A 25,902-nucleotide genomic window follows, 5' to 3' on the forward strand; every position below is an offset into this window, starting at 1 on the left:
AAAAAAAAAAAAGTGCCCTAAAGCCAAAAGTTCAAAAACTAAGTAAGACTTGAGGGCCATAAAAAGATTTCTTTCCCCTAAGTTCTATAAATAATTTATAATTACATCTTTCCTTTAAGACGAAATCAACTACATACTGCTAGCATTTTCCTTATTTTCTTTAATTTTATATTATTCTTCACAGCTGAATCTACAGAGAATGGTTGTGAGTCCAGTGAGGTGCCGTTTCTAACACACTAAATCACCTCCCTCTTTGACTCAACAGGACTGAGATTTAAAAACCCACACTTATTACTAGTGCCAACACTCTCACTCCCCTGGTTTTCGTGCTCATAAAATAAAGACAAAGTGTGATCCGATATTCACACGACCAACTAACACGACTGCATAATTGCAGGGGTGCTGGCACCTGCAACAGAGACACACCGGCTGACGGGCAGCATGGCCATGCCGGCCACTGCTTCTAACAGTGGGCTCATCAGCTGATGCACGGGTCCAAATTCACCAGGAACGAGGCAGTTTGGGGATACATGACAATGTACAAAAGTGCCAACTGTCCAAAAGCTGATATGAAAATGTTAAGGATAACCTGCACTTCAAAACAAAAGGTTCAGAGACAAATGCAATTTTCTAATTCAACTCGATAAGGTCAAAGGATATAATTTCATTACAATCAAGTAGACGGCAAACTGAATTTGAATGATAACTATAGGAACAGAAGTGCATCTTACATTTCAATAGCCCGTTACAGTTTACAAAGCATTCACAGACCTTTGCTGTGACATCATTGTGCTGTAGATCTGTAGGTATTTCCTCAAGGGAACAAGTAAGGAAACTAAAGCCTATGGGGTGTGGGAACAAGTAAAGCCAAGGTCTTTCTCTAGAATCCTGAACAAAGGGAACAGGTGCTGGGATCAAGCAGTTAAATAATTTACCAATGAATAGGTAAGACACACTAAAAAGCTAGTGGAAGAGGAAGGATTTGGCTAAGGCAAAAAAAAAAAAAAATTTAGGTTATGATTTGTATTTACTCTGTTTTTATTTTTTTAAAGCAATGTCTGCATGTGTTTTTAAAATTTTTAAACAGTATAGAAAGATCTAACATGAAAAGTCTCCTTCCTCCACCACTTCTTTTTTGTGTGTGTCTTTTTTTTTCTTTAATTTATTTTTGGCTGCGTTGGGTCTTCGTTGCTGCGCGCGGGGTTTCTCTGGTTGTGGCACGCGGGGACTACTCTTCGACGCGGTGCGCGGGATTCCAATTGCGGTGACTTCTCTTGTTGTGGAGCACAGGCTCCAGAGCGCAGGCTCAGTAGTTGTGGCGGGTGGGCTTAGCTGCTCCACGGCATGTGGGATCCTCCCGGACCAGGGCTCAAACCTATGTCCCCTGCACTGGCAGGCAGATTCTTAACCACTAAGCCACCAGGGAAGTCCCTCCCCCACCACTACCTCAAAGATAACATCCCTACATCCTCCCAGAAAAAAAGTTACAGATTTCAAAAATTATATTAACATCTATTTAAAAATCAAAACAAATGAGGTCAGACTAGATGCACCATGTTACTTTCCCCTCTTAGTAATGATCTTTCCCTGTCCGTACAGACGAATCTGTGTCAGTTTCCATGGCTGCATACTGTTCTGCTGTATCAAAATCTCATTCTGCAATCAGCGCTGGGCTGATACACACGTAGGTATTTCCAGTATTTTACTGTTACAATAATGCCACGACCGAATATCTTGTCCATATATATCGGCATCCTTTTTCAAGTATATCAGTAACGCTAAATGCTAAGCGGTAGAAATTCTTGGTGAAAGATTATATGTATTTCAAATGTAGATAGATTTTACCAGATTGTCCTTGTCATCATCTATATGTGGTGTGGCTCCTTTCACCCTTAATAACATCAGAAATTATCAATCATTTTAATGTTTTGCTGTTCTTTTTTAACTTATTTTGGCCGAGCCACACAGCATGTAGGATCTTAGTTCCCCGACCAGGGATCAAACCCGTGCCCCCTGCAGTGGAAGTGTGGAGTCCTAACCACTGGACCACCAGGGAATTGCCTCAATCATTTTAATTTTTACTAATCTGTTAGGGGAAATTGTATATCGTAATTATTGCTCCGATTTACATTCCTTTACCTCTAAGTGAGACTTGGCATCTTTCTAGTGGCTATCTATTTCCATTTTATGTGAACTACTCTTTTTTCTTTTTTACTTTCTTTTTCTTATTGATTTATACAAACTCTTTGTAAATAAGCCACCTTTGTTACATGTTTTGCAAATAATTTCCTCTTTTTACGAAGGAGTGTTTAATACTTATGTGATTTTTCACCATTTCCTCTATGGCTTCTGTGTTTGTTCCTACTTAGAAAGGCCCTTCCAAGGCCGAGACTACAAGTTGATTCTCTCATGTTTTCTCTTTGTACTTTCATGGTTTCACTTTTTAAAATTTAATCTCTAATTCACTTGGAATTTGTTTTGATGGGAGGAGTGAGATAGGGATCCAGCTTTATTTTTTCCTAAAAATCCAATCAGTTATTATTTCTGAGTGAATTATCCGTCTTGATATAAAATGCCGCCTTTATCCTACATGAAATCCTCCAGTGTATTCTGGACTGTCTCCACTGTTCCACTGAAGAGGTTAGTCCCTCGATCACTAATTTTTCAGAAATTTCCTGGTTATTCTAGAATATTTATTCTTCTAGATCAGGGTTTATCAACAGCGGCACTATTGACATTTTGGGCAGGAAGTCCTGGGCTTTGTAGGATATTTAGCAGCATTCTGACCTCTACCCACTAGATGTCAGTATCACCCCCCTAGTGATGACAACCAAAAAATGTCTGCAGACTTTGCCACTTGTTCCGTGGGTTGGGGTGCAGGGCAAAATCACCTGCAGTTGAGAACCCCTGTTTTAGATAAACCCAGTATCATTTTATCAGTGTTTCTACTCTCAAATTCCTACTGATATTTTAATTGTGATGAAAATGAATTCACAGAATAATTTAGACATCTTTGTTGTATACTAAATTTAATCTTTGTTTTTTTTTTGGCTGTGTTGGGTCTTTGTTGCTGCCTGCGGGCTTTCTCTAGTTGCAGCGAGCTGGGGCTTCTCTTGCTGCGGAGCACGGGCTATACGCACGTGGGCTTCAGTAGTTGCGGCTTGTAGGCTCTAGAGAGCAGGCTCGGTAGTTGTGGCGCACGGGCTTAGTTGCTCCAAGGCATGTGGGATCTTCCCGGACCAGGGCTCGAACCCATGTCCCCTGCATTGGCAGGCAGATTCTTAACTACTGCACCACCAGGGAAGTCCCTAAATTTAATCTATATTATATTTAGTCTTCTTATCCAAGAATCATGTGTATTTACATCTTCTTTTATGTCCTTTAAAAGGGTTTTAAGAGTTTTTAAAATAGAGGCTCTGGTAATATTAAGTTTATTACTAGGTATTTTACCTCTTTTGTTCCTTCATAAATGGGATCATTTCTTATTATCTTTTCTAACTAGTCACTGATAAGAAAACTATTGATATTTTATATTCTATAACCAGCCACACACTGAACTCTTATATCTAATATATTTTTAGGACATGCTAAGTTTTTTCTCATGATACAACTTTCAGGAAATTCTAAGCATTTTTCTAAACATACAGCGGTATTATCTGCATAAAATCATCATCTTGTATCCTCATTTCCAACATGAATACACTCCTATAGCTCTCCTGTCTCACTGCCTAGGTTAATACTTGCAGAAAAATTTCGTGGTGGGCAACCTTGAATCATTCTTGATTTTAATGGAAACACTTCTAGGATTTCACCATTGGCCATAGTGCTGGCTTTGGCTTGAGATACATGTATTTCTTTATTTTAATATAAATTTATTTATTGATTTTTTGGGCTGCGTTGGGTCTTCGTTGCCATGCACGGGCTTTCTCTAGTTGCAGTGAATGACGGCTACTCTTCGTTGCAGTGCACGTGCTTCTCATTGCGGTGGCTTCTCTTGTTGAAGAGCATGGGCTCTAGGCACACGGGCTTCAGCAGTTGTGGCACATGGGCTCAGTAGTTGTGGCTCTCGGGCTCTAGAGCTCAGGCTCAGTAGCTGTGGTGCACGGGTTTAGTTGCTCTGCGGCACGTGGGATCTTCCCGGACCAGGGCTGAAACCCATGTCCCCTGCATTGGCAGGTGGATTCTTAACCACTGTGCCACCAGGGAAGTCCCTTTGTTAACTTTTAGAATCAGCCTTAGGCTGCCTTGATGAAAATAAGTTGTACTTTCATATGTTGTACTTTACAAACCAAATGTGGGGACTTCCCTGGTGGTCCAGTGGTTAAGAATCCTCCTTCCAATGCAGGGGACACAGGTTCAATCCCTGGTAGTGGAACTAAGACCCACATGCTGCGGGGCAACTAAGCCCATGTGCCACAGCTAGAGAGCCCAAGTGCCGCAAACTGCAGAGCCCATGCACCACAACCAGAGAGAGAAAAACCTGCACGCCACAACTAGAGAGAAGCCCACGCGCCACGATAAAGAGCCCGCACACTGCGACGAAAGATCCCGCATGCCTCAGGGAAGATCCCACGTGCCGCAATTGAGACCCAACGCAGCCAAAAAAATAATAAAAGAAAATAAATAAATAAAAATTAAAAAAAATAATGAAGTGTCAAGTTAAAAAAAAAAAAAGTAAAACCATTATGTAGAAACACAAGGCCATTCCCCTGCATCCTAGGAAAAAAAGCCACATATATTCTTCACAGATTCAACTTTTTGAAAACTAAATAAATTAAAATACACCTTTGGAAAGCTAATCTGGATTGTGATACTTTATGTAACAGTGCAAAAATCACAAGTAGCCTACCATTCACCTCCTATTATAAATGAGTAATGTCATATTTCAGCTGTGTTCCCACCTTAGACAATTGAGCAGTACATTACTATTATTAATTGAGCTGCATTGTGAGTTAGACCAGGGAAAGCTTAGCTTTCTTATCTATGTGCTGCAAAAGAAAATGAAATACATTCTCTCATGTTTTAAGTTTCCTATACTCTGGACTCAAGTATAATGGTTTAAAAAAAACCTTTTCGAAAGAATGAAATTAGAACACTCCCTCACACCATACACAAAAATAAACACAAAATGGATTAGAGACCAAAATGTAAGACCGGACACTATAAAACTCTTAGAGGAAAACATAGAAAGAACACTCTTTGACATAAATCACAGCAAAATCTTTTTTGATCCACCTCCTAGAGTAAGGGAAATAAAAACAAAAATAAACAAATGGGACATAATGACACTTAAAAGCTTTTGCAAAGCAAAGGAAACTACAAACAAGACAAAAAGACAACCCTCAGAATGGGAGAAAATATTTGCCAACGAATCAACGGACAAAGGATTAATCTCCAAAATATATAAACAGCTCATGGAGCTCAATATTATCCAAAAATGGGCAGAAGACCTAAATAGACATTTCTCCAAAGAAGACACAGATGGCCAAGAGGCACATGAAAAGCTGCTCAACATCACTAATTATTAGAGAAATGCAAATCAAAACTACAATGAGGTATCACCTCATACCGGTCAGAATGGGCATCATCGGAAAATCTACAAACAACAAATGCTGGAGAGGGTGTGGAGAAAAGGGAACCCTCTTGCACTGTTGGTGGCAATGTAAATTGATACAGCCACTATGGAGAACAGTATGGAGGTGCCTTAAAAAACTAAAAATAGAATTACCATATGACCCAGCAATCCCACTACTGGGCATATACCCAGAGAAAACCATAATTCAAAAAGACACATGCACCCCAATGTTCATTGCAGCACTAGTTATAATAGCCAGGTCATTCATTGACAGACAAATGGATAAAGAAGATGTGGTACATATATACAATGGAATACTACTCAGCCATAAAAAGGAACGAAATTGGGTCATTTGTTGAGACGTGGATGGATCTAAAGACTGCCATACAGAGTGAAGTAAGTCAGAAAGAGAAAAACAAATATCGTATATTAACACACATATGTGGTACCTAGAAAAATGGTACAGGTGAACTGGTTTGCAAGGCAGAAATAGAGACACAGATGTAGAGAACAAACGTATGGACAGCAAGGGGGGAAAGTGGAGGGGGGTTGGTGGTGGTGGGATGAATTGGGAGACTGGGATTGACATATATACACTAATATGTATAAAATAGATAACTAATAAGAACCTGCTGTATAAAAAAATAAAATTCTAAAACAAAAAGATATGCAAAGATATAAAATGCCATTTTTCTCAATATTATTTTGTTTTTGAAAATTTTTCATAAAGATATGGTAATTATGTTAACATGTAATGGGTTTAATTTTATTTCTGTTATTTTTAAGTGAATTAATAAATCAATATTTTTAAAACTTAGAAAAAAAAAAAAAAACCTTTTCAGTTTCTCAAAAAGAACTAGTAACACTGAGAAAGCCCAGGGTTTCCCGAGGCCACTGGCATCTAAACAAGTCTGAACAGCCTTCCGAGAGGACCTTCCTGACTTCCGTAGGGCCCAAGACAGATGCTGTGCCCCTGCCTCTGCCAGGGACTTACGCACTGACTCGCTTATCTGACACGCGGAGCACCACGAAGACACCAAGACGGCCCCAGAGCCTGCACCACCCTGCCCGGATCTCCAGGGACGCAACACGTGCTAGATGATGGGCAACCAGAGGGACCGGGGGAAGCACAGGGCTCCCCACTGCCTCTTTGCTTCCTTTTGTGGATCATCCCATCTCCTGTTGTGGGATGTTGTCGCCTGAACCAGTTCCTTACTCAGAGTTAAGTGCTCGGTAAGTATCTGATGGGGAAGGAGGCGTGAATGCCCGAGGTGCTTTCAAATGGACAAGAAAAGGCCCGCCTGGGTCCCTCTGACCTGGCTCCCTTCCTGCCTGGGTCCCTTCGACCTGGGTCCCTCTCACCTGCGCCCCCTACCTGGGTCCCTCCCACCTGTCCCCCCCCCCACACACACACCTGAGTCCCTCCTCCCTGAGTCCCTCCCGCCTGCACCCCCTCGGGCCCTCCTACCTGGGGGGCCCCTCAGGCGGCTCTCTGCGAGTTCGGAGAAGGCCCCAGACATGGACGTCTTTTTCAGCCGAGCTGCCCCAGAAGCGGCGGCACCGCCTGGCTTGTTGAGCATGTCCTCACTGCTGGCCCGCTTGAGCTGAGAGAGAGGTGGACGGAGAGAGAGAAGGTGAAGAGACTCATTTTCGGGCTGGAGCGCTATAAACCAGGAAAGCACCGAGCGGGCCCACCTGCCCAGCAGCTGAGGGGCAGCGAGGGCACCTTGAGTAGCAGGAAGGCGCGGAGGGAAAAGCGCAAAGCAGACAAACCCGCGATGCCCTCACAGGTCACAGTGTGATCCTCCATCACTGTTTCAGAGATCGGTATAAGGTTGCAGGTGGTTACTACCCATCATTCACACGTCAAATAATGAGTTTTTTTTTTTTTTAAAGTTAAAAGGCTGGGAACTGATGAAGAAAGAACTGTATGGTACACAGAAGTCAGGATAGGGCAATGCACAAGAAATTCAAAGACAATAAAATGTAGCACAAAAACATACGTCTGGAGGAAGCAGGGGGAAGAGATACAAAGATCTGAACATCTACGCGTGCTCACCCCAAGGACTCCCATGGCCCCAAACACACGCTGCCTCCGAAGGGAGCAGAGGGACTTTTTTAGAGGCCAGAAAAAGGCTGTTAGGGACCCTCGGCTCCTTTTCTGCTTTCTTCCCTGGCATGGGAGGTGCGGAACAAATATTTGTTGAAAGGTATTGAAGTGTAAGGGGGGGACCCCGCCCCGAAATGAGCTCACACTCTGGCCCAGGTAAATTACGCTCAAGGTGAAAGAGAAAACCCACAAATAAGTTCTCTCAACCAGTGTGAGTCTCTGCTAAAGAACACTAATCGTTCGGGCTTCCCTGGTGGCGCAGTGGTTGGGAGTCCGCCTGCCGATGCAGGGGACACGGGTTCGTGGTGCCCCAGTCCGGGAAGATCCCACATGCCGTGGAGCAGCTGGGCCCTTGAGCCATGGCCACTGAGCCTGCACGTCCGGAGCCTGTGCTCCACAACGGGAGAGGCCACAACAGTGAGAGGCCCGCGTACCGCAAAAAAAAAAAAAAAAAAAAAGAGAACACTAATCGTTCCAGAAGATGGAGGCAGGCAGATGCCACCACAAATGCACCTGACATCCTGGGAACCAGCGTGAAAACACCCTCAAATCAACCGGGACGTGGAAGCAGCAGCCTGGCCCACCACACCGGCCAAAGGCCCTGCTCCAGCCCGCTTTGCTGGCTCTGGGGTCACACACTGAAGGTTAGGAGTCTAGATATTTGCACAATGCAAAAAAAGCACGTCCACCTTTGCAGCATTTAGATTTCAGGGTGTTGCGACATATCCCTCAGAATGGCTTGCAAGAGAAGAGAAATACCAAGTGCTGGTGAGGTTGGGGAGCAACTGGAACACTCCCCATCTGCTGGTGGTAGTGTAAACTGGTCACCGCTTTGGAAAACAGGGAGGATTCACTAAAGCTAAATATTTGCACCCTGTGATTCAGCAAACACACTCAAGCTCTACACAGGCTCCTCAAAAGAATGTTCATAGCAGCTTTATTTATTACAGCAAAACCTAGAACAACCCGAATGTTCTTCAACAGAAGGGGTAAATTAAATAGTGGTACAGTATACAATGGAAACCACGCAGCAATTTAAATAGTTACCGATACAGTAATGAATGGGTGGGTCTCACATTCATTATGCTAAGTGAAAGAAACCAGACACAAAAGAGTGTATTATGCCTGGTTCCATGCAAGTGAAGTTCAAGAATGGACAAAAACGGGCTTCCCTGGTGGTGCAGTGGTTGGGAGTCCGCCTGCCGATGCAGGGGACATGGGTTCGTGCCCCGATCCGGGAAGATCCCACATGCCACGGGAGCGGCTGGGCCCGTGAGCCATGGCCGCTGAGCCTGCGCGTCTGGAGCCTGCACGCGCGGAGCCTGAAGGAAACTTCTTGGGCTCTGGCATGTTCTACATCTTGCCTGGGTGCTGATGGTGACAGAGATATAAGCACACATAAAAATTAAACGGGCTGCACAGCTAAGACTGAGATTAATGCACTTTATATGCTGTTTTGTAAGTATGTTGTGCCTCACTAAAAAAGAAAGAAAGAAAGCTGGAGGATGGGTTAAACCAGGGGCAAAGCCCTGGTGCCACCCTGCCAACTGCTCGTCTAGGGTTTTCCCTAGTGTTATTTTTGATCATGGTAAAATATACATAACATAAAATTTATCATTTTAACCATTTCAAGTGTACAGTTCAGTGGCCTTAAGCACATTACACGGTTGTACAACCATCACCACCATCTAGAACTTTTCCATCCTCCCAAACTGAAACTCTACTCCTTAAACACTAACTCCCCACAGCCTACATTTTAAAAAAGGTGGTAAAAGTCTAAATATTAGCCAAGCAATCCTAGTCGAGATCTTTAACAAATGATTAATGTTTAAAACAACCAGTTAATATTGACAGGATAATCTGTGTGCGCACGCTTGCAGTTTACTGGATGTAAATGTAACCACACTGCCCAGCCAACAGCACAGACCACCACAGCTTAACAAAAGGGATGAAATACGACAAGGGTTGACACAGAAATACCTCAAATGCCTTCTTACACGGACCCCATGATCATTTTCCTACCTCCCATTTCAGAGTAATAAGGGTCCCTGCACCCAAGCTCTCCAGCCTCTCAAATTATCTGCCAGGTCATCAGTGTAACATGTACTAAACGACAATAGCTCAGGATGTCAGCACCATTTCCTCAACAGAAAAGAACTATTGTTCACTCTGCCTAGAAGTGTGCCAGGGGTTTCCTGGGTCCCCACAGGGAAATCAGTTCTGATTTTAGACTTTGAAAACACCTCAAAGGAAACACGGAAGGGAATTCTTAACGTAATTTTGCAAATGATATGCTCTTGGTTCTGCCTTGCTCTGTCTGGTTCTCCGACATTCCTAAAATCAGTAAGTCTGACGCAAAGAAGTGTGGAATTATCAAACTCTGCAGCAAAGGCCCAGAGAGCCAAGGCTGGTTCTGCAAACCAGGACAGGGCACCCACCGAATGAGAGGTCCCCACCGGCCTCCAGCCATCCCACCCTGGCCACCATCCCCGCCTGCCCCGGGGCATGGGCTCAGGGGTATAGCTTGCCCCCGGCCCCTTCCCATAGAGCTTGGTTCTTGGTGAGATGGCAGGCGAGGCAACAGAAGGCAGGGGTGGCAGGTGGGAGGTCACCACCCCAGGCTCAGGGCTGGAGGGTCTCCAGTGGGGATTTAGCAGTGCGCAGATGCTGTAGCTGAGGGTCTGCTTTTGTTCACAGGGGTGGCAATGCAAAAGAGGACTTGGGATGTGGGAATTCCACATATGAGGTGCCCAGCAATACCATGGGAAGCAGCCCACATAGTGGTTAAGGTGTGTGCCTGTGGCTCCAAGAGAGGCTGCTGGGGACGGACCCTGCCTCCGCCTCTCCCTACCTGTGTGATGGGGGAAGGTGCTGAGGGCTCCTCAATTCTAAAAGAGAGAAAATAACACACACATCTCCAGGTTTCTGACCCTAATTAAGAACACAATAAATAGCAGCCATCATCACCACCACCATCACCATCACCATCACCATCACCACCATCACCATCACCACCACCACCATCATGATCATTAGCAACACCATCACCATCACCATCACCACCATCACCATCACCACCATCACCATCATCACCACCACCACCACCACCACCACCATCATCACCATCATCACCACCACCACCACCACCACCACCACCATCACATCACCATCACCACCATCACCATCACCACCACCACCATCATGATCATTACCAACACCATCACCGTCACCATCACCACCATCACCATCACCACCATCACCATCATCACCACCATCACCACCACCACCACCACCATCATCACCATCATCACCACCACCACCACCACCACCACCACCACCACCATAACCATCACCATCAACATCATCACCACCATCACCATCACCACCACCACCACCACCACCACCATCACCATCATCACCACCATCACCATCACCACCATCACATCACCACCATCACCACCATCACCATCACCATCATCATCACCATCATCACCACCACCATCATCACCACCATCACCACCACCGTCACCATCACCACCACCACCATCACCACCACCACCATCATCACCATCACCACCACCGTCACCATCATCACATCACCACCACCATCATCACCATAATCACTGTTACAGCTGTGGGAACTCAGCCAGAAACTTCCACCTTTGCTGTCTGAAAGCTTTCTCGGTGCTTCTTCCATGATGGTTCTCTGGGCTGGTAGCCACGGCAGCACCTTCATACTTACAAACAAAAGTCTGGAACCAGAGCATGGGGTATTGTTATGTATTAGAAATAGGTGACTGATTGGCTGCTGGGCCCTGGGCAAGTTATTATATAGGGACTCAGTTTCCTCACCTAAAAAACAGAAGAACTCGATTAAATCATCTAAGATCCCTCTCACCTCCTAAATCCTAGCTGTTATATTAGATTTTATTTACTTATTTAGGCTTAAAGAATTTGTTGATCAGGCTTATTGCATATTGTATCAATGTAAAGCTTTTGCTCAAAGCACAAGTACTATAACGATGTGACATCAACAATACCCCAGGCTCTGGGCTTATAAATAGGACGGCGTGCCAGCCCCGTCATGATCCTAGACTAAGGCTGCACTCGCCCCCGCATCCGCTTACCACCAGCAGTGGCTGCATCTGACCCTTCCTTACATCAGGAACACCGGCACTGCCAAGGCACCGCGGTAAAAGCCAAGCGTTGTAGTGACTGACTTGATCTAACCTCCGTTTCAAACACGGTGAATTTGAACTATTAATCCTAAGGCAGACTTTACATTCGTTCCACAGACAATATGGAAATGCTGTGATTAATCACCTCGGGTCTGGATGAAACAACATTTCACACCAAAAGAATGTGATTCAGGGAGGTCCGGAGAAAACGCCCTTCTCCCCCACCCTTTGCTCTTTTGCCCCTTTTTCCCCAGCCCTAAGGTGTCCTGTGGGATATGGGGACCATCTGAAATATCAGCTGCTGCTAACAGTTTAAAGGTTCAAGGGCGTTTCGGCCATTGACCTTTCATATCTGATTTCATCCGACTGCCTTCCATCCAGATGTGAGAGTCAGGAAGAAGTGGGCCAGGAGAGTCGGGTCCCGGGGAAAGAACCGAGGGCATCCCTTCTGGGTACCATCATCCCAGGGAGCCCGGAGCAGCCCTATGCACATACCCTGGCGGGGAGAGAGAGAGAAAGGGGGAGCGGGGCCGGAGCAGAGACCCTGGGACTCCTCCCCTCTCACCACGACCCCTGGGACTGCTCCCACCGTCCTGGACACTGTGACCCGGAAGGCCTACTGCAAGCCGGGCGTCCATCCTCAATACACACCGTGTACTTAGTCCATGGGGCCAGGCTGCACGCGTGTCAAAGCGGAGCAGGCAGGCCTGTGCTCTGAGTTAACGTCCAGCAAAGGGCCTGGTTCCTGTGCAGTGACTCAGAAAACTAGGACGGGAGAGGCGGGTGGCCTCCCGGAGCAGGTGCCCTGGAGTAGGCCTGGAAGACCACCAGGTTTTTATTGGCAGGTGAGGCAGCAAAGCATCCCAGAGGCCGCAGGTATGTGCTAGAGGGTGGGGACAGGCAGCCGGGGAGAGGGGAAGCAGCATGTGGGACCAGGGCAGGACCCTCCAGATTCCCCAGGTCTGCAGCAGTGATAAGGATTCAGACTTGGTGAGCTGACAACGGGGACACCCATGTGTCTGCAGCCAGGTGAACCCTCCGGCTGGGGCTGCGCTGGGGAGAGCCCTCTGTCAGCAGGACCAGAGGAGGCACCTAGGGGACGTGGAAGGAGGGCAAAGTCGAGTTCTTGCTTTGAAGACACGGAGGACGAGGCTGCTTGGAGGGTGGGGGGCAGAATTCAGGAAACGGACGGGAGCTGATGACATGGGGCGGCGTGGGTCCTTCTGGGTCCTTTACCCACAGGTTTCTTCTCATTCAAACCACAACTCTGCCGTGTTGGACATGAGAAAACTAACGTGAGATTAACTAACTCACTCAAGGCTGTATGGGTGAGGCAGAGCGGGATTTAGGCCCGGCACTGTTTCCAAAGGCTTTAACATTCCCGCTGGGCCGGAGACCAACAGGAGTCAGAGGCGCTGGCCATACCTCATGGGGTGAGGGCGAATAAATGGGGCTGCAGGAAAGCCACATCACGTGGGCGGCCCAGGTTGGTGACTAAGGGCCTGGGCTCTAAGTCCAAACTTAGAATCCTGGGTTGGAATCTTGGCCCTGCCTGTTACTAGCTGTGTGACCTAGGGCAAATCACTTTACCTCTCTGTGCTTTGGTTTCTTCACCTAAAAATCAGATCTAGCAATGGTACCTTTTAGGTAGTGTAGCTTTTAGGCTTAAATGAGTTAGCCATAGGACGTGCTTAGAATAACAGTGTCTGACACATAGCATGCTTTTAACAGATGCCGGCTATAATCATAACCAACACAACTCATCGTTATTATTTTTGTTATTAAAGGAAAGCAAGAATGAGAAGGGACTGTTTTAGGAAAAGATTAAGGCAATGCAACGGGGATTCCAGAGGGCACAGTAGAACTTTTTTTTTTTTTCCGTTTTTTTTTGTTTGTTTTTTTTTGCGGTACGCGGGCCTCTCACTGTTGTGGCCTCTCCCGTTGCGGAGCACAGGCTCCGGACGCGCAGGCTCAGCGGCCATGGCTCACGGGCGCAGCCGCTCCGCGGCATGTGGGATCTTCCCGGACCGGGGCACGAACCCGTGTCCCCTGCATCGGCAGGCGGACTCTCAACCACTGCGCCACCAGGGAAGCCCCACAGTATAACTTTTTAAAGCAAGTCACTAACCTCCCTGGATCTCAGACTCTCCATCTTTTCGTAACAACGTCCAGGAAACATTCATGGTGTGGGTGCTTATGAGGTACCAGGCACAGCCAGGGATAGCAGACACTTCACATGGCTATTGTGAGAAGTGGAAATGAAATATACAAAACACCTTGGCACAGGGCACCTGCTCCACACATGACAGCTGCTCCTGAAAGTTCTGTTGCTCCTACACACCATGCTAGCCCTGAAGCCCACTTCTGAGCTCCATTTTACCAGCCGCACCCAACTTACTCTGCCTCTTCGTGGACTTTGGGGTCCCACTCTGTATTATAAGAAGATCTGAGCCCATCCTTTCCAGGTGAAAGGATAAGTCAGACACGTTCCAGGCCAGGGGCATGCCTTCTCTCCCTATCACACACACGGCGTGTTTGGGTGGCAGCAAAGCTTTTACAGGGAGCACTTCATTTCTCCTGCACCTTCCACAGGGACTTCCATCAGAGAAAGAGTCACGGCTTAGAAGGTCTCCCAGGGGGCAGGGCCTACAGACCCCAAACCCATCCTACCAGTCCTCTGAGGCAAACTGCCGAAGCCTCTCTTACACCGTCACTATTTTTTGAAGGCAAAATCAGACACAGAAACCTATGAGTCTCAGTTACTAAGTCTTTTTCTTTCTCTGTTTGTGGCTGCATTCTTGGCTTTGTTTCCTAGTCATCACGTGCAGCCTCGGCACCACTTGAGATTTCTGGTTTGTTATAGAAGATGCCTACGGAAGTGTTGGTGTTGCTTTGATTTGCTTTCATATAAGTATTTTCACTATCGCTTCCATTGATATTCAAGCCGCTGAGCACCTGTACCTGAAAGCTGACAAAAGGAAAACATTTGAACAGCTCACAGGGGAATGTAACTAAGAAATTCCTTCAATTCCACAAAGATGGGGTGCGGGGTGGAGATTCAAAGCTTTCAAATCATCACACAGAACACAACCCGGTCTTTAAAGGTAGATAACATGTTCTGGTTGGAGCAGTGGTTCTCAAACTTGAGAGTCCATCAGAATCCTTGGAGCTTCTGTTAAAATGCAGACGGCTGCCTGCACCCCAGCCCGCAACCCTAGCATCACCACCAAGCTTCTGAATCCCTAGGTCTGGGGCAGGGCCTGAGGATTTGCATTTCTGGCAAGCTCCCAGGTGATGCTGATACAGCTGGTGTGGGGACCATGCTTTGAGGACCAAATGGTTTACAGCAGCACTATCAATGGAAATATTATAAGAGCCACAGACCTAAGTTGACATGGTCGAATAGGAACATGAAAAAACGAAACAGGTAAAATTAATTTTAACGATATATTTTCTGAACCCAATACATTCAAAATATTACCAATCAATGTAAAACACATTAATAAGGTCTTTTACTTCTTTTGTAGTCACTCTTCAAAATCTGGTTTGTATTTTTTTTTTCATCCCTGTGACTCATTTATTTTTCCTTTTAACACCTTTATCAGGGTATAATTGCTTTACAGTGTTGGGTTAGTTGCCGCTGTATAACAAAGTGAATCAGCTCTACGTATACATATGTCCCCATATCCCCTCCCTCTTGCGTCTCCCTCCCACCCTCCCTATCCCACCCGTCTAGGTGGTCACAAAGCACCGAGCTGATCTCCCTGTGCTGTGCGGCTGCTTCCCACTAGCTATCTATTTTATATCTGGTAGTGTATATATGTCCATGCCACTCTCTCACTTTGTCCTAGCTTACCCTTCCCCACCCCCGTGTCCTCAAGTTCATTCTCTTCGTCTGCATCTTTATTCCTGTCCTGCCCCTAGGTTCTTCAGAACATTATTTTTTTTAGATTCCATATATATGTGTTAGCGTACAGTATTTGTTTTTCTCTTTCTGACTTACTTCACTCTGTATGTCTCTAGGTCCATCGACCTCACTACAAATAACTCAATTTTGTTTCTTTTCATGGCTGAGTAATATTCCATTGTATGTACGTGCCACATCTTCTTTATCCATTCATCTGCTGATGGACACTTAGGTTGCTTCCATGTCCTGGCTATTGTAAATAGAGCTGCAATGAACATTGTGGTACATGACTCTTTTTGAATTATGGGTATATGCCCAGTAGTGGGATTGCTGGGTCATATGGTAGTTCTGTTTTTAGTGTTTGTTTTTTTAAAATTATTTATTTATTTATGGCTGTGTTGGGTCTTCGTTTCTGCGTGAGGGCTTTCTCCAGTTGTGGCAAGTGGGGGCCACTCTTCATCGCGGTGCGCAGCCTCTCACTATCAGGGCCTCTCTTGTCGTGGAGCCAGACGCACAGGCTCAGTAGTTGTGGCTCACGGGCCTAGCTGCTCCGCGGCATGTGGGATCTTCCCAGACCAGGGCTCAAACCTGTGTCCCCTCCATTGGCAGGCAGATTCTCAACCACTGCGCCACCAGGGAAGCCCTATTTTTAGTGTTTTAAGGAACCTCCATACTGTTCTCCATAGTGGCTGTATCAATTTACATTCCCACCAACAGTGCAAGAAGGTTCGCTTTTCTCCACACCCTCTCCAGCATTTATTGTTTGTAGATTTTTTGATGATGGCCATCCTGACTGGTGTGAAGTGATACCTCATTGTAGTTTTGATTTGCATTTCTCTAATGATTAGTGATGTTGAGCATCCTTTCATGTGTTTGTTGGCAATCTGTATATCTTCTTTGGAGAAATGTCTATTTAGGTCTTCTGCCCATTTTTGGATTGGGTTGTTTATTTTTTTGTTATTGAGCTGCATGAGCTGCTTGTATATTTTGGGGATTAATCCTTTGCCCACTGATTCATTTGCAAATATTTTCTCCCATTCTGAGGGTTGTCTTTTCATCTTGTTTATGGTTTCCTTTGCTGTGCAAAAGCTATTAAGTTTTATTAGGTCCCACTTGTTTATTTTTGGTTTTATTTCCATTTCTCTAGGAGGTGGGTCAAAAAGGATCTTGCTGTGATTTAGGTCATAGTGTTCTGCCTATGTTTTCCTCTAAGAGTTTGATAGTGTCTGGCCTTACATTTAGGTCTTTAATCCATTTTGAGTTTATTTTTGTGTATGGTGTTAGGGAGTGTTCTAATTTCATTCTTTTACATGAAGCTGTACAGTTTCTCAGCACCACTTATTGAAGAGGCTGTCTTTTCTCCACTGTATATTCTTGCCTCCTTTGTCAAAGATAAGGTGACCATATGTGTGTGGGTTTACCTCTGGGCTTTCTATCCTGTTCCATTAATCTGTATTTCTGTTTTTGTGCCAGTACCATACTGTCACGATTACTGTAGCTTTGTAGTATAGTCTAAAGTCAGGGAGCCTTATTCCTCCAGCTCCATTTTTCTTTCTCACGATTGCTTTGGTTATTCGGGGTCTTTTGTGTTTCCATACAAATTGTGAAATTTTCTGTTCTAGTTCTGTGAAAAATGCCATTGGTGGTTTGATAAGGATTTCACTGAATCTGTAGATTGCTTTGGGTAGTATAGTCATTTTCACAATGTTGATTCTTCCAATCCAAGAACATGGTATATCTATATCTCTCCATCTGTTTTATCATATTTAATTTCTTTCATCGGTGTCCTATAGTTTTCTGCATACAGGTCTTTTGTCTCCTTGGGTAGGTTTATTCCTAGGTATTTTATTCTTTTTGTTGCAATGGTAAATGGGAGTGTTTCCTTAATTTCTCTTTCAGATTTTTCATCATTAGTGTATAGGAATGCAAGAGATTTCTGTGCATTAATTTTGTATTCTGCTACTTTACCAAATTCATTGATTAGCTCTAGTAGTTTTCTGGTGGCATCTTTAGGATTCTCTATGTATCTGCAAACAGTGACAGTTTTACTTCTTCTTTTCCGATTTAGATTCCTTTTATTTCTTTTTCTTCTCTGATTGCTGTGGCTAAAACTTCCAAAACTATGTTGAATAAGAGTGGTGAGAGTGGGCAACCTTGTCTTGTTCCTGATCATAGTGGAAATGGTTTCAGTTTTTCACCACTGAGAACAATGTCGGCTATGGGTTGGTCATATATGGCCTTTATTATGTTGAGGTAGGTTCCCTCTGCCTACTTTCTGGAGGGTTTTTATCATAAATTGGTGTTGAATTTTGTTGAAAGCTTTTTCTGCATCTATTGAGATGATCATATGGTTTTTATCCTGTAATACAGTGTATCACACTGTATTGATTTGCGTATATTGAAGAATCCTTGCATTCCTGGGATAAATCCCACTTGATCGTGGTGTATGATCCTTTTAATGTGCTGTTGGATTCTGTTTGCTAGTATTTTGTTGAGGATTTTTGCATCTATGTTTATCAGTGATACTGGCCTGTAGTTTTCCTTTTTTGTGACTGTCTGGTTTTGGTATCAGGGTGATGGTGGCCTCGTAGAATGAGTTGGGGAGTGTTCCTCCCTCTGCTATATTTTGGAAGAGTCTGAGAAGGATAGGTGTTAGCTCTTCTCTAAATGTTTGATAGAATTCACCTGTGAAGCCATCTGGTCCTGGGCTTTTGTTTGTTGGAATATTTTTAATCACAGTTTCAATTTCAGTGCTTGTGATTGGTCTGTTTATATTTTTTATGTCTTCCTGGTTCAGTCTCCAAAGGTTATGCTTTTCTAAGAATTTGTCCATTTCTTCCAGGTTGTCCATTTGATTGGCATATAGTTGCTTGTAGTAATCTTTCATGATCCTTTGTATTTCTGCAGTGTCAGTTGTTACTTCTCCTTTTTCATTTCTAATTCTGTTGATTTGAGTCTTCTCTGTTTTTTTCTTGATGAGTCTGGCTAACATTTGATCAATTTTGTTTATCGTCTCAAAGAACCAGCTTTTAGTTTTATTGATCTTTGCTATCGTTTCCTTCATTTCTTTTTCATTTATTTCTGATCTGATCTTTATGATTTCTTTCCTTCTGCTAACTTTGGGGTTTCTTTTGTTCTCTCTCTAATTCCTTTAGGTGTAACGTTAGGTTGTTGATTTGAGATGTTTCTTGTTTCCTGAGGTAGGATTGTATTGCTATAAACTTCGCTCTTAGAACTGATTTTTGTTCATCCCATAGGTTTTGGGTCATCGTGTTTTCATTGTCATTTGTTTCTAGGTATTTTTTGATTTCCTCTTTGATTTCTTCAGTAATCTCTGGGTTATTTAGTAGTTTAGCCTCCATGTGTTTGTATTTTTTACTGATTTTTTCCTGTAATTGGTATCTAGTCTCATAGCGTTGTGGTCAGATAAGATACTTGATACGATTCCAATTTTCTTAAATTTACCAAGGCTTGATTTGTGACCCAAGATATGATCTATCCTGGAGGATGTTCCAATAAGCACTTGAGAAGAAAGTGTATCCTGTTGTTTTTGGATGGAATGTCCTATAAATATCAATTAAGTCCATCTTGTTTAATGTACCATTTAAAGCTTGTGTTTCCTTATTTATTTTCATTTCGGATGATCTGTCCATTGGTGAAAGTGAAGTATTAAAGTCCCCTACTATTATTGTGTTACTGTCAATCTTCCGTTTTATGGCTGTTAGCAGTTGCCTTATGTATTGAGGTGCTCCTACGCTGGGTGCATAAATATTTACAATTGTTATATCCTCTTCTTGGATTGATCCCTTGATCATTATGTAGTGTCCTTCTTTGTCTCTTGTCATAGTCTTTATTTTAAAGTCTATTTTGTCTGATATGAGTATTGCTGCTCCAGCTTTCTTTTGATTTCCATTTGCATGGAATATCTTTTCCCATCCCCTCACTTTTAGTCTGTATGTGTCCCTAGGTCTGAAGTGGGTCTCTTGTAGACAACATATATATGGGTCCTGGGGTTTTTTTTGTTTTTTTTCTTTTGTTTTTGCGGTATGCAGGCCTCTCGCCATTGTGGCCTCTCCCATTGCAGAGCACAGGCTCCGGACGCGCAGGCTCAGCGGCCACGGCTCACGGGCCCAGCCGCTCCGCGGCATGTGGCATCTTCCCGGACCGGGGCACGAACCCGTGTCCCCTGCATCGGCAGGTGGACTCCCAACCACTGCGCCACCAGGGAAGCCCTGTCCTCAATTCTTTTCATTCTTTTTTCTTTATTCTGCTCTGCAGTAGGTATTTCCACTATTTTATCTTCCAGGTCACTTATCTGTTCTTCTACCTCAGTTATTCTGCTATTGATTCCTTCTAGAGAATTTTTAATTCCACTTATTGTGTTGTTCATCATTGTTTGCTCTTTAGTTCTTCTAGGTCCTTGTTAAACATTTCTTGTATTTTCTCCATTCTATTTCCAAGATTTTGGATCATCTTTACTGTCATTATTCTGAATTCTTTTTCAGGTAGACTGCCTATTTCCTCTTCGTTTGTTTGGTCTGGTGGGCTTTTACTTTGCTCCTTCATCTGCTGTGTATTTCTCTGTCTTCTCCTTTCGCTTAACTTACTGTGTTTGGGGTCTCCTTTTCGCAGGCCGCAGGTATGTAGTTCTCGTTGTTTTTGGTGTCTGCCCCCAGTGGGTAGGGTTGGTTCAGTGGGTTGTGTAGGCTTCCTGGTGGAGGGGACTGGTGCCTGTGTTCTGGTAGACGAGGCCGGATCTCGTCTTTCTGGTGGGCAGGACCGAGTCCAGTGGTGTGTTTTGGGGTGTCTGTGAACTTAGTATGATTTTCAGCAGCCTCTCTGCTGATGGGTGGTGTTGTGTTCCTGTCTTGCTAGTTGTTTGACATAGGGTGTCCAGCACTGCAGCTTGCTGGTCGTTGAGCGGAGCTGGGAATTAGCGTTGAGATGGAGATCTCTGGGAGAGCTTTCGCCCTTTGATATCACGTGGGGCCGGGAGGTGGGCCAATGTCCTGAACTCGGCTCTCCCACCTCAGAGGCACGTGCCTGACACCAGGCCAGAGCACCAAGACCCTGTCAGCCACATGGTTTTGTTTTTCTTTAAGGATAATTTGCTTCATGGAGGAAGAAGTATAGGTTCTTCTGACTCTTTTCTAACTTGCTTGTTTCTCTTTAGGGCCTGACAGATTTGGTGCAGCAAGTTAGAAGGGAGAGTAGAGAAGATTCCTAGAGAATGTCTTAGCTACGCCTTCTTGCGGCCACAGGAAGCTGCAGTTGGTCCCGCCATCTCAGGGCGGATCCATTATTCCCTTCCCAGGACGGTGTATCTGAGGCAGGGCTTAGCAGAGGCGGGAGGTGGGGAAGCCAGCGTCTCTGAGGACGTCAAGGAGACATGAAGATGGCGAAGCGACCACTCTGGTGTGTGTTTTGCACTCACAGCACGTGTCAAGGGTTCATCGCCACACGGGGCCGGTGGCTCCTCTATCAGGTGGCGCAGGTGTAGAGCATTCACTCCTGAAGGACAATGACAGGACTGACAGGGTCCCCGAGACTCGTAGAGGACATAAACCTTAAGACTCTGCTTTCCAGGCACCCTGAACCCTGGACACAGGAGACTGGGCAGGATCAATACATGACTCGTGCCCAGCCAGTTCTTCTCTTGCTTTTGTTTTTAACCAGCCAGAAGCAAAGAAGCAGCTGAGCCTTCCAAGGGATGAGGGAGGCTTGGGCCGGCTGGCAGCCGTGCTTCATACCACGTGCAGGCGACAGAGAAGCAGAGACAGGTGACAGAAAGTCCTGGGACACCCCAGTCTATGGTCCTGGCCTCTCTGTGCTCCGGTCTTGCACCTTTGCCCTGCACATAGTGACCCGGGAACCTCAGATCTGTTCCATATATTTCTTTTCTGCTCAAGCCAATGTTTTGTCATTTGCGACCAGGTGAGTCCTGACTAATAGACTTGGGCTGCATAAGTGGCCGGTGTGACACAGCCTGTTTGCATCAGAGCAGTCCGGGTACTTGCCTCCCTGTGCTGTGCTCAGAGACACAAGGAAGACTCACGGTAGCCCCTCACACCACGCCGTCCCATCCAGGCTCCTGTTCCCCCACCTGCTCCCCCAGGGCTCTTTCAGCTTAGGCCAGCATCTGCAGTAGGGTATTTCATCCTACTTTTGGTGCATTTGTTTTAGTTTTCCTATTTGGGGCCAGTGAAAACACATCTGTCCATCCCATATGTGTCCATCTCCTACAAAGCAGTCGTAGTAAGACGTTAACTGTGGCATCCAGGTGGTGGGATGCTGTGTTCACTGTGTAATTCAGCTTCTCTGAACGCTCACAGATTTCCGTAGTAAATACTCAGGGGGAAATCTGCTTGCTCTTCTGTCCATCGCTGTTGCCTCTTTCTCTTCTGTTCTCCGGGTTTTTTGTCTTCTTCCTCTGTCCACTGAGGCGGACAGCAGAGAGGGTCAGAGCCAGACAGGTACAGGGGGATATGTCTCTCTGCTACTCCCTCCCCCAAGCCCCGTCCGTCATCCTCTTTTACAGGGTCGGGCCTGGGAATCCCAAGGACCAGGACGAGAGCTGAGGGTCTCCACAGGAGTATCTGCTTTTCCCCTGACATTTTCCTCGTGGAACAAGTTTCCAAAACACACACCGATCACATGCAGAGCGGCCACCATTTCATTGTCTTTAGGAAACACACGAGCTTCAGACCTTTTTTTGAAACACTGCTTTTAAAATATTTTAATGTATTCCAGAATCTCTACGGGTCTGTTCTGGGAGAAATGTATGTATTCATTTGAAATTCATATTAGGGCTTCCCTGGTGGCGCAGTGGTTGAGAGTCCGCCTGCCGATGAAGGGGACGCGGGTTCGTGCCCCGGTCCGGGAAGATCCCACATGCCGCGGAGCGGCTGGGCCCATGAGCCATGGCCGCTGAGCCTGCGCATCCGGAGCCTGTGCTCCGCAACGGGAGAGGCCCGCGTACCGCAAAAAAAAGAAAAAAATCCATATTAGAGATGTCTCCCAAATGTGCTATAGGTCAAAGATAATAAAAATTAAAATCATGGAAATAACAGTCAAGTCTGGGATATTAGAATAATAATCCACATTATATGTAGGACACTTTATCCACATTTACTCCTTGTGGCAAGTACGGTGCTCATCCCATCTCGGAGCTCAGGGCAGCTACCTGGCTTGCCTGACGTTTCACAGCTACAAAGGGGCAGAGCTGGGGGTCCCAATGCGGCCAGGGGTCCCGACCCCCTCTCCTCCTGTTCCCACATCCATCACCCCCGGGGAGAACAGGTGTGCTCGGGCATTCGATCCACGTCGAGCACTGCCAGGTAGCAGGTGCTCTCCTAAGCGTGAAGGACACAGCTTGTGGCAAACAAAAGAGCAGATGGTCCCGGCCCTCGCGGGGCTTCCAGTCTAGCCATGGGGAGACAACAGTAACCACGCAGGTGGGTGTGAGGGTGCTAAGAGCTGAGAAGGAAAACGAGGCAGGGCGAGGAAGATGGGCCGAGGCCACACTTTACACAGACTGGTCAGGGGTGCACCTGACAAGGTGACCTTGAGCACAGACTTAGGAGAGGAGAAGCGGCAGAGTGCAGGGCCGGGAGCGAGGGATGCCCCAGGCTGAGGGGCAGCTACCACGCCTGGCTCGCACGAGGGACAGCGCCAGGGCACCTGGAGGCCGTGTGTCCGGAGCCTGGGCAGCCTGGGGGGCGGTAGGGGTTGGACTTTGCTCCCCTCTGAGTCGGTGGGGAAAGCCTGGAGCGTATTAAGCGGAGAAGTGACATGACTTGTGTTGAAAGGACCACTCAGCTTCTGCTGAGAACGGAGCATAGGCCTCAAGTCAAAAGCAGGAAGGTGGTGGCATGTCCCTGGTGGTCCCCAGGAGGCCGTGGGAGCTGGTGGGAGTTGACATCTATTTTTAAGGTAGACAGCATTTTGCCGATGGACCACGGGATGTGAGAAAAGGAGGGTCCAAGGATGATGCCACGGGTTCTGGCCTGAGCGACTAAAAGATGGAGTTGCTGGGGACTTCCCTGGTGGCAAAGTGGTTTGGAGTCCGCCTGCCAATGCAGGAGACAGGAGTTCGAGCCCTGGTCCAGGAGGATCCCACATGCCGCGGAGCAGCTGGGCCCGTGTGCCACAACTACTGAGCCTGCACTCTGGAGCCTGTGAGCCACAACTACTGAGCCCGCGTGCCGCAACTACTGAAGCCCACGTGCCGAGAGCCTGTGCTCCGCAACAGGAGGAGCCGCCGCAGTGGGAGGCCTGCGCACCGCGGCGAGGGGTGGCCCCCGCTCGCCGCAGCTGGAGAAAGCCTGCATGCAGCAACAAAGACCCAACACAGCCAAAAATATAAATAAATATATATTTTTTAAAAAGATGGAGTTGCTGTTTACTCAAATGGGAAGAGTCACCAGGGGCAGGGGCGGCAGGTTTAGGGGGGCAGGAGAGATGGAGAGGAGAAAGAACAGATTCAGTTTTGAATAGGTCACCTTCAAGGTGCCTTGTAGACATCCAAGAGGTGGTGTCACAAAGGCAGTTGGAGGAGTGCTGGTTGGAGATGCAAATTTGTGGGTCATCCACACACGGTGATAAAATTCATGAGAGCAGAAGCTGTCACCTAGAACAAGTGTCCTCACCAGGGACGGTGCTGTCCCTCATGGAGTGTGTTGGAAATCTGTGGGGGCATCTTTACTTGCCACTGCAACTGGAGGTGCTACTGACACCTAAGGGACAGGAGGATGGAGATCGTGAACGTGACAGTCTTGCACAAAGAATTGCCCTGCATCCCACACGTCTCACGGATTCCACAGACACTCGGCGGTGGAGCATCTTCTTATTGTTATCCGAGTCAACAGCATCCCTTTGTTTTACATGTAAAAAACAGTGTATTTCTTGCACAACTTTAAGATACACTCAACTTTCTAAGAGTAACGAGGGGAGGCTGCACTTGGGTTCAGAACTTTACCAAGAGTGCTCAGCATTCAAACCAACACATCACGTGTCTCCCACGCAGCCTTCCTGGTATCTGAGACATCAGCACGACAACCCTGAATCCTGCCCAGAGCTGCCACGTCCACAGGGCTCCAAGGAGCACGGGGGTCCTCCAGCAGAGTCACGCACAGGCAGACATGGGTAGAAATGTGGTTTACTTACCTATAAGCGATGTTCCCTTTGTTTGGCTTTTATAGTTAGGATACTACACTGACTTCTCCAAAGTGTGTGTGTAGGTAGGTGACACGGTCTCTTGAGTTTCATCTCAGGGTGAGGAAGGAGGCGCCCCGGCCCACCTGACATTAGGAACCCCTGGGGGGTGAGAAGGAGCCAGCAGTGGAGCCCCCAGGGGCTTCCCGGGTCAGGGGAAAGGAACACGGAGAGGAGGGAGCCCAGCTGCAGGCGGGTGGGGAGCTGACACCTGGATTATGAGGATCCTGGTGACGCTGAGCCTGTCTAGTGGGCGCTGGGGGCAAACTCTGGCTGGAGAGTCCACATGGTCCAGGGCAGGGGATCCCAGTCACCCTGTTAAGCTGCACGGTTCCCCTCTCCACCCCAGGGCACTCCAACTGCATCCCCTTTGTTCTGCGCCTTTAGGTCAAGCAATGCCGGGGCTCCTGGGGCCTTGCTCACTGTCACGGGGCGCCCAGCAGCCCTGCCCTGTGTGTCCCGTCCATACCTTGCTGAGTCGGGACTCAAATGCCAGCGAGGTGGATGACTTGGAGCTCTTCATGCCGGGAGGAGGGGCGGGGAGGGGTCGCGCGCGGTCCACCCCACGGCTTCCCACTCTGGTGACTGGACTCCAGGGCTTGGCTGCACTCCGCATGTTTGTCCCAGTGGGTCCTTCTGTACAAGAGCAGAAAATAAAAAGCGTGTGTCCACACTTGAACCTGCTGAGACACATCACAGAGATCCATCCCCACGTGCCACGGGCACCACCGTGGCCACGGAGAATGAGCCTTCGGGATGGGGCTGCACATAGAGCATCTTACTACTGAGAAGGTACCTTTGCAGCAGGTTTCTTTCTCTGGCTTCACAGCAGCTTTCACCCAACTATTAACAACACATGTGCGGGCTTCCCTGGTGGCACAGTGTAAGAATCCGCCTGCCAATGCAGAGGACATGGGTT

General features: G+C 46.6%; 1 protein-coding gene across 3 annotated transcripts in view; it reads right to left on the bottom strand.

Annotated features, from left to right (window-relative positions):
• The window catches only part of SPECC1 (sperm antigen with calponin homology and coiled-coil domains 1), a 186,744-nt gene extending 161,145 nt beyond the window's left edge, over positions 1–25,599 (bottom strand). For all 3 annotated transcript variants that reach the window (XM_007462667.1, XM_007462666.1, XM_007462665.1), the window contains exons 1-2: positions 25,453–25,599; positions 7,044–7,179 (exon numbers count right to left, since the gene is read on the bottom strand). In XM_007462667.1, coding sequence (XP_007462729.1) covers positions 7,044–7,179; positions 25,453–25,599 — 283 coding nt within the window. The remainder of the gene's footprint in view (positions 1–7,043; positions 7,180–25,452) is intronic.
• Positions 25,600–25,902: the final 303 nt, after the last annotated feature.

The sequence above is a fragment of the Lipotes vexillifer genome, unplaced genomic scaffold, assembly GCF_000442215.2.
Source record: "Lipotes vexillifer unplaced genomic scaffold, Lipotes_vexillifer_v1.1 scaffold982, whole genome shotgun sequence".
Taxonomy (NCBI): domain Eukaryota; kingdom Metazoa; phylum Chordata; class Mammalia; order Artiodactyla; family Lipotidae; genus Lipotes; species Lipotes vexillifer.